The sequence below is a fragment of the Glandiceps talaboti genome, chromosome 18, assembly GCF_964340395.1.
Source record: "Glandiceps talaboti chromosome 18, keGlaTala1.1, whole genome shotgun sequence".
Classification (NCBI taxonomy): domain Eukaryota; kingdom Metazoa; phylum Hemichordata; class Enteropneusta; family Spengelidae; genus Glandiceps; species Glandiceps talaboti.
In genome coordinates, this window is record NC_135566.1 from 8846846 (window position 1) to 8856429 (window position 9584).

General features: G+C 36.5%; 1 protein-coding gene across 2 annotated transcripts; it reads right to left on the minus strand.

The window, feature by feature from the left end:
- Nucleotides 1–982: 982 nt before the first annotated feature.
- Nucleotides 983–9354, minus strand: LOC144449030 (uncharacterized). 2 transcript variants are annotated; one of them, XM_078139434.1, is made up of 6 exons: nt 9251–9354; nt 8372–8546; nt 6106–6165; nt 4421–5233; nt 3621–3705; nt 983–2992 (listed from the first exon to the last, which is right to left on the minus strand). In XM_078139434.1, exons 2-6 carry the CDS (start codon nt 8513–8515, stop codon nt 2796–2798), a joined length of 1299 nt encoding a protein of 432 aa, XP_077995560.1. In that variant the 5' UTR covers nt 8516–8546; nt 9251–9354; the 3' UTR covers nt 983–2795. The 2 variants fall into 2 exon arrangements, with proteins under 2 accessions (XP_077995560.1, XP_077995559.1); XM_078139433.1 differs by lacking the exon at nt 9251–9354 and adding an exon at nt 8988–9060.
- Between the last annotated feature and the right edge of the window lie 230 nt (nt 9355–9584).

Consider the following 9584-nt stretch of genomic DNA (forward strand, 5'->3'; position numbering starts at 1 on the left):
ACGGTCTATTTTCGTAACCATGACAACCATGATTTTGATACTGACCTCAATACACTAACCTCTCTAGCATGTGTATGGTTTCCACGTCCATGGAATGAAACTATTTTGGAATCAACTACAGTCCATATGCTGTCAAATGTATATATTACATATGGTCACATAATTCTGTTCCTTATTACACAGGTACATTACGATTATAGTACTTGATTCTAAGGAAATTATTTTATTATGGGCTGTATATTTAATTAAATACAATTTTAAAAAGATTACAACTGTGTTGTATCGCAGATTTGAAGCATTTTTGGCCATTATGTATGTATGTATGTATGTATGTATGTATAATGTAGGTAGGTAGGTAGGTAGGTAGGTATGTATGTATGTAGGTAGGTAGGTAGGGAGGGAGGGAGGTAGGGAGGGAGGGATTGAGGGGGGGGGTAGGTAGGTAGGTAGGTAGGTACTTGCTAGGTGTCTGTCTGGTCTGTATGTCCGTCCGTCCGTCCGTTGGTCCGCCCGCCCGCCCGCCCGCCCACCCGCTCGCCCGTCCGTCCGTCCCTCCGTCCGTCAACCCACCTACCTACCTACCCACCCACCCACCCACCCACCCATGTACAATCTTTTAACTGTACTTCTTCGACCATTCCAGTCACAGTAAAAAAATATCCATAATCAATCTGATAGATGGATTATGGTTATTTTAGCCACACACTACAAGTTTCTTTACGTACATTGTGAAATGTTACCCATTGTCTGGTTGTTTCTAACCGCTATCGCAATCTAGTTTTATATTATGATGTCAATTGAAAGTAAGCTTACCGTGAAACGCAGTGGGGGTTATAAAGATGACATTCAATTTGCGTTAATAAGATATACATTTTTTAATCTGAATTTTAAGTGTACTATTACAATATGAAATATGATTAATGCAACCTATTTGAAAGAAATTTGTAATCTCCCTGGGGGAATCCGTTCGCTTCGATTCTTTTTGAGGTCAACTTGTGTTGGTTTTAAATATGGTAAGCTTACATATAAAAATGTAATACAGCCATACTTCGACAAAGTCTGCGATTCGATTCGTGTACGTCTCTGCACCTAATACATCCATGGTCTATGAAATAACCCCAGAGCACACACAAAGAAATTCACGCTACTATAGTTTCTATTCACGCAGAGTTTATTTACATAGGTTACCATGGTTACCATGTCACTACATGTATACAAATACAGTCTAACAGATGGTTTGACCAGTAACTTAATACATACATGATGAATGTGTATATAATGTTGTATACCTCGTTGTTATTATTTCAACAACAATACCATTATAGTCACCGAGTGACATATAGTAATGACAAATGTACCACACCAAACGCCGTTTTCCCCGCCGCGCAGCATGTACTTTTCGGTCGCTCTGACCTTCTCTTCGGCGTGTCCCAATTTACATTGCATGACATTCAAAGAATTTCAATTTAACACCGACAAAAGAGACAGATTGTCTGTAGGAGGAATATAGATAAAGCACTACACTATTTCGTGGTGTTTTAATGATGCCAACGCGATTTTCCGTTTAAAAAACCCCTCATGTATCTGCACGTGGTAGAATGTAACAGACGTTATGGCATATGGGAATAATAAAGTTCACCGATATTAAGGGAAAGCTCTGAATAATATATGAAATCCAAAAACCAAAACTTACAAACTCTAAAAATTATTTTCCACACAAGTTTAATAAACAAACGCAAAATACAAAATATGTAAATGATCACTGAGAAGATATACATGTAAATTTCCACAAAACGTTAAGAATATGAAATTAACATACATCAGGGTGTAGTGATTTTAAATATTAATGATTTTTTTTATTGGGAGTGGGGTGGACAAATTGCATTTTTAAAATAATGAATTAAATTCACGCGTGCAAATAATTTTTGAAATCGCCAAATACATAATGAGAGTAACTCTCATGCTGATGTAACCGAACCTTGTATAATACTGTGTCTGTGTCCTTTTCAACCTCTACAGCTATCAGTATTGTAGGACCGCGGATGATTTACGTAACATATCTATATTGATTTGAATAGGCCTTCGAAACCTAGTCTGCTCTAAGCTGTAGTGTCAATAGTATTTATTTAGAATTGCAGGCACATTGTTACAATATCCAAGGCTCCAACACGAACGTGACAACACACAATTCTAACCATAGACCCAACACACGAAATGTATTACGTGTATGGTCTATGTTCTAACAAAACATTTCCTGTATCCACACAACCATAACAACCTGGACATTCACAATCTCTACACGTTAAAAATAACGTTGTGATTGGATTTGTGCTAACGCTGTGAGAACTCCTTTTTACATACGAATGACACAGCGAGAGCACTGTAAACAAACTAATTTTGAAATACATTTTATGTTTAGATAGAATAACAAACAGATTTATACCTCAAATAAAATCGGTATGTCAGAAATCAACTACAGATAAAAATTGAATATATAACAACCATAATCTAAAAATAGCACTCACACAATCACGTGACCCACATCATGATATAACAGCAAATGTCAAACATCTTGCAAGTTTTTGAAGTGATAAATTCGGCCATCTTTGACAGAAACAAAGTCTGACTTTCCGCTTGAAATCAAGGTGCATATATATTTTGTATCACATTGTGTATTGCGAATGTACTTTATTAGATAAATAACATTAAAAAAAAACCATTTCGTCGACATTTTAGTATTTCTGTTTTCTTACATGGCTGAATTTAGACAATTCTCACTTGATGACTTCTTGAATTTACAGACTTATTTTTGTTGGTAATTCGACTGCCTCTTCGTAAGCTGGAGCTGGGGTTGCTGGTTTCTCTGTCAGGGGTGGCAGTCTTCCCTGAGGTGGTCCGCTAGGTGCCATGGTCAGAGCAGGGTTTGTGGATGGAGTGAAGTTGGGTGGAGGTGCGCTTGGGACACCGTGAAATAGAGAGTGCTGTCCATATCCTGAGAAAATAAAAATACACCACTTATATTATGAAAGTATCACTTCCCTGTTTATATTATAGCACCCGACATCGGGAACAAATAGGTATTAGGGGTTTTATTGTCTTATACAATTCAAGTTTGTTTCCGATTTGTACAATGCTTTACTGCGAGTAATAGCTCAGAGGCCGATGGAAGTTGCAGAGATTTCTCAAACTGACGCATTGACTTGTAAGTCGTACCCCAAGGCAACATTTCTCCCTTGTCTGTGATAGACACAATAAGCTTGTTAAGGTAAAATGTTCACGGTCCAACAAAATCGCCGACCGTTTCCGAAGTAACCCTTTTAATAGGTCAGACCACCTAATTCTTTTAGTGGTCTGAGCCCTACCGAAAGTGGAAGAAATGGCTTTGACATTGGTAGTAAACGTTTTGGCAAGCTAAATGAGTGAAAGTGATTTTGGCAAAAGTATCGAAGTATAGAACAGGTAAATTCTCCCTGGTAATTTAACCACTGTTATTTCTAGCCATTACATACTGGTTCATGTTTCAATACGAGTTCATAACCCCTAACCCTGGAGTGAAAGAAATGACGTTGGCATGGCGTTGTTTTGGCACATTGCCAACACCATTATCTTGACGTACTCACCGGCTTGCACGAAAACAAATTGTCCGTTGCTGCCTGGTATAATTTGCTGGCCAGGTTGCAGGATGAAAGTGTGTGGTAGGGTGCCCTGAAAGTGAAAAAGTATAAATAAAGCGATTAACAGACTGGAGTGGAATTCCATCAATTGTTTTACTGTGCTCCGTTTTGTCTAAGACTTGATTCTGGGTTGTTGCTTGGTTACATCACGATGGTATAATCATTATCTCCATAGTGACAGTAATCTTCACTTATCGTTTTTTTTTTGTTCCGTTTGGTTTAGTATAGTTTAAGTTTACAAGATACATATTAGTCAAATCAAGGTACGTTCGGCCAAATTATTTGTGTTAGCCTTTCAAATAGCCTTTATCTAGTTCGTGTAATGCTTTAAAACCCAAGAAAGGGACAGTGGTATTGCAAATATTTGTTTTGTTTATTCTATATACATTTCTTAAACAGTCGTAAAGTCTACAATAAAAGCAAATTAGTAAGAGACAAACATAGTAAGATAAAATGTTAACCAGAAACAAAATATCGACTGGCTCGATAAAAATCTTATCATAATTTACTACATTATATCGCCTGACTCTAAAAAATTGTTACATTGTAATCCTTTTAGCTCTGGCAATACTACCGGTAGTTCAATTTTTTGTCGCCGTCCATGACAATTAACATGTAGCAATCTTAGATTCACTGTTCTGAAATTATGAACGATTTTCTGTTTCAGTTTATCTGACTTCTGTTGTGAATTAAAAACAAAATGAGGCTAATGACTTTAATAAATGATAATGAATGCAGAAACTTACCACGCGAGTAGATGGTGTGCAGAGACCACAGCATGCAGATATGGCGGCAGAAAATACCAAGATAAGTTCGATAAATGCCAGTACCATGGAAACTGAGAACAATGCGATACTGGTTTGGTAATCATTCCACTCTGAGTCATAATCTTCATGCTTTCCCCAGGAATCTTCGTAGTCATCTCCGTGCTTTTTCTTGGAATCGTTGTCATCAAACCACGGATCATTGTCGTAGTCCATCCAGTCAGCTTCATCATGACCATCCGGACGTGGTCGATCACCATCATGATCTCCGTGCTGACGATGGCGTGTCTCGCCATCTCGCTCATCATCATCATCGTCATCATCATCATCATCACCATCATCATCGTCTTCTTCATCTTCTTCAAAGTGTTCAGTTAAGATATCCACCAGTTCCTCTATATCGTCTCCATCAAAATCTTCTGGTAAGTTTACATCGTCGCCTATATTGTCATGAAGCCATTCGTTGACCTCATCGACCTCTTCTTCACCGATGTCGAAATCTTCAGGCCACTCCTCGTTTTCCATGAATTCATGGAACATGTCTTCTAATTCTCCTGTGTCAAAATCTTCCGGCAAGTTCAAGTTCAGATGGTCGCCAAGGAATTCCATCAGTTCGTCATTGGTTTCATCTTTCTCGTCTCTATCTTCGTACCAAGAAAGTTCATATTCATCATGATAGTATGTGTAATCGTTATTCAATCCATGGCTGTCCTTGACGATACCAACGACAGTGGCTATCCAAGCTGCAAATACTATCATTATACCCAGGACACTCATGACCAGAAAGGCCGTCATCTATATTGAGTAAAGAAAACAAATAACAGAAATATTCACTTTTTAAATAGTACAGAACCAAGGCAACGCTTTCATCCATTATCGCAATGGTTACATCTGAATAGTTCATTTCCATTGATTCTAATGTCTGAATTACCCACTTTACATATATTCTTAATTTTGTTGTTGAACTATATAACCAGCTAGTCAGACAGCAGTTATATTACGAGAAATTCTATTTTGTTGTTAAAATGCATTACAGACAAATTATGTACAATCAACTTAAAAGACAATATAAAACAGTTTTTTTCCCACTCTTTAATGGTTGCACATCTGATAAGAAGAAACCAATAACATATAAATCATGTGAGAAATAATATAAAACCTGAACTAGAGACTCACATACGAAACAAACAAATATATATATATATATATATATATATATATATATATATATATATATATATATATATATATATGATAAAAACCTACCTACCCCATCTATTCTAAAATTGAGCGTAATCGGAACTACACACTTTCTTTTGTTAGGCCTAACTGTTCGTCCTTTGTTTAGTGATGATGTTCAATGTGTCATGTGAACGTCACAATGTGGATCTTAAAGACTACCTAGAATATATGTACGTTGTATAGAAAGTCATAATCGAAGCTCATCGTTCGGTAAAATCCATTCTTGGAGATGACACTAGTACGACAAAACGCCACAAAGACGGGCAAAACATCTCAAAGAATGATCTGTGGTACCCCCACAAGTTACTTATTTTACTGCAGATTTTACTTTAGTTTTCGTCACGGAACTTATGTTTACTCTGTAAGATTATATTATACCGCAAATTATATCATATATTAAGAGCTAGCTCGTGTATCTAACGTACCCAGCTGCCCGATTTGGGACGATATCCACTCATCAGTCCTATGGCTCCAGTCAGTACAACCTACAGAAGAGTAAAAAGACAACACCAAATTATGAGATTGATAAGGGTTTAAAAAATGTTAATAACAGTTCTTAAAAGTAGGAAAATTACCGGCGTTTTGAGTTACGAATCTTTTACAACCTACAAAATAACACCGATGCTTTGCTCACTTGTGGTAAGCAGAAATGAAAAAAGTTTCATGCCAATAATTAGTGTCGGTAATTTATCAAAATATAAACACTACATGAGCCCCAGATCCAATCTTAACTCTGTTTACCCATAGCATGATATAAATTGTAACGACCGTCCAATTGTTTCTATGATTATAAGTTACTAACGTCCACAAATGTAACCAAACTGATAAGAGTGTCATGTGAACCTACACCAGAGGCGTCCACTGTTGTTTTTGTATCAGTTGTATCGCTGTTTTACCTAATTTTGTCTGTGCATGAATTATTTTCTTAGCTTACTGCACAGGCAAAGCCAAATACACTTGTTTTTTGTGTGGGGTTGTACACAGATACAAGTGAAATTACCAATGCGGATATAAGCATAATGATAACACCGGGTAAGTCACATTGTTGGTTCGTAAACGTCGAAGACATACTTTCGCAGGAGAAGCCAGGATAAAATGAGATTTTTATAGTTCAAGAAAGGCTGATAAAATGTAGATATAATACTGGTACCAGTAAAGAAGTATATGCCTTAGAAATAGAAAGTTTAAATTTTTGTAATTATTTAGGTTAAGAAAACTCCTATCAATTCTCAATTAAAATAAAGAACAAAATTAGGGGGTCACCGTTGATTTTTTTATATAGAGTTCCAAATGATATTAAAAATGACATTTCAGAATCAAATATGGCTGCTGAATACGGTGTTACATGTAACTGTGTGGGCAAATAAAAGAGTTTTGATTTCCTTGAAAACAACTGCGAACAACAAAATTCTTTTTATTATTTCAAAAGGACCATGAACAGGTGGTAATGGTTGGAAAGATTTGAACAACTTTTGATTTTCAGAGAAATTGGTCACCTGTGTACATTCGACCTTACAATATTGAACAATGTTGGGGGATCTTTACTTATTCCATCGTGTTTCATATCGGAGCATGCGAGCAGACGACTCGAGCTCGAAAGTTGTCAGACAAGTTGACGCGATGACGTCAGTATTCATGAATAAATTATAACGATGACAATGACAAAGTGATGGTAGTGTAATCGGTACAAGAATAGCCAGCAAACAAATTAAGACTAATTGATTAATTAAATTAAAGGAAAGAGTTATCGACTCAATCTTCTCAAAGTGGAAATTGATTTATTGATATTGTGCGACGTCTCAATTTTTTAACACGTCATGTTTGCGACACCATTTTCTGTACAATTTTAATGTTGTTACAACATTCTAATATCATTTGTGACGTTAAGACCTTCACTATCTTATCTGCTGTTACAGTATTGGCGAATGTCTCATAGTTGTGACTTGTTATACATTCAAGCTAAAATTATTTTTCTTCACATTAATATTTGAATTAGTTAAAACCATTTACTTTTTTGGGCACTTCTAGAAGCGAGTTGAAGCAGTATATATGTACACACTTATGTTTATTGTCGCGGAGGCCACATGCCAATGTGACATTAACGTTCAATTCAATTATATATACATATGAGAATGCAATACATCACAGAGAAACATGTTGTTGATGAAAGTTAACTGTACATATAGAATTCATCCCTCGAGACATTATAGCTTTAAATAGTTTACTGTTATTTTCTAAAAGAACTTTGGAATCTGACTTTATTAAATTATTGATCTTGTTACGTGTTGGGAAAATAAATATCTTAGTATATAGGTTTTTAATATAAGGGACATATCAAACAGAATAAAACACGTCTTCTGCCCCCCCCCCCCAAGTAGATCTCACAGATTTGTCTTGTGTCTGTCCCTTGAACAGACCTGAACAGCTTAATGTGTAATTTCGTTTTAAGGCACCGTTCGGATTAGGATTAAGATTCACTGAAATGATCTTTAATCCTGAAGAATAGAATGACACTAAATAAAGGTCATTGTTTATCGAGAAGATAATTCAGATAGAACTAATAGGCGAGAACCTAGGATTGAAACTATATCCTTTAACGAGAAATTGTGTTTTTTTTCTGTTGGTGTTTTCCCCTGGCGTACAGAAGATCAAAAATTCAGAAAGGAATTGATAAATAGCTGTATTACTTACGAAGAATCCAGACCATATTGGTGCACCCAAGTACTTAGCATCTGAAACACATACGGGTATAGAAACCACGCCAAATATAACACTCAGTCCACCAAAAACGATAAGGATTGTCCCCAAACCTTTGGTAGCTCCCCCTTCAGCCATCTTAGAAGGATTGAATCAGGAGAAACCTCAGCTGAAATTAGATACATGTAACGTTACGTTAATCGTATATTCTGCCCGTTGTTATCCAAGAAGAGGCAGTACACTAACTGAATATAAACAGCTAGTAAATTAAAATGTTCTGGAACTACAAGTAATTTGTTCTCGAGTGTTTAGTTTGAACAGTTTCCCTGAGGCTACAGTCGTGTTAGTAGCAGTAAACTAATTTTCTATGTATCTAATACTAAATGAGCCTTTTACGTCGCCATTTTGAGAATATACCGATTAAGCTTGTATTACGCAAGTCTTGTACTAAAAATAGTCAGTATACTATATGAAATGGCAAGAAAAGTCGTTTAAAAATTGAAATGTTTTTAACATGCCAGAGCCATTTCTAGTACATAATTGTGATTTTGCACGCCACAAGAGAAAGAAGGTATACATTAAATATGTTAATGGAAAGCGAAGATCGTACCTACTGACTCTGGACACCTTGACGAAATACCCGGTGAGCAGCTCTGTAGGCGAATAAACCCTATAGCCAGAGAACAGCCGCAACCTTTTTTTTTCCATGTAGTACCCGGATGTACTTTCTATTGTCAGTACGTCAGGTACGATCTCACGCCGTCACCAATTGTGTAAGAGTGTAAACATGGTGACACGAAAACATTCACACGGTCACAACAATGACGTTACACCTTCACCTTTTCTTTCCAATCTACACCAGTCTGTACCTACCTCAGTCTTGTACGACTGTTATTCACTTGCAGCGTTCGTTTTCAGCCTACTCTGCATGTAAACGTACGTCTGTCCCCGATCGATCAAGTGATTTACTCTGTTTTAATACATCAATGTCATCTATCAAAGCCTGGTTAAATTCTCCAGAATAAACAGTATGGCTACCTGAGCTATAAATAGCTTTTTTATTTTTACGTTGTAAAAGAAGTGTATTGTGTTTTATTGAAAGAGGCATTCCTTTCAATGTCAAACTTTACATTTAATTGTATTGTTGTTGTTGTGAGCGACGTTACGCCACGTCAAAAAAAATTGGGTACCTCTACCTACCTATTTT

Excerpts from the sequence above, each read along its gene's own strand:
- LOC144449030 (XM_078139434.1), bottom strand. The coding sequence starts at position 8,515 with ATGGCTGAAGGGGGAGCTACCAAAGGTTTGGGGACAATCCTTATCGTT. Across the intron at positions 5,234-6,105 it reads GTCCCAAATCGGGCAGCTGG|ATGACGGCCTTTCTGGTCAT; the intron begins GTACGTTAGATA and ends TACTCAATATAG. Across the intron at positions 2,993-3,620 it reads ATTTGTTTTCGTGCAAGCCG|GATATGGACAGCACTCTCTA; the intron begins GTGAGTACGTCA and ends TTATTTTCTCAG.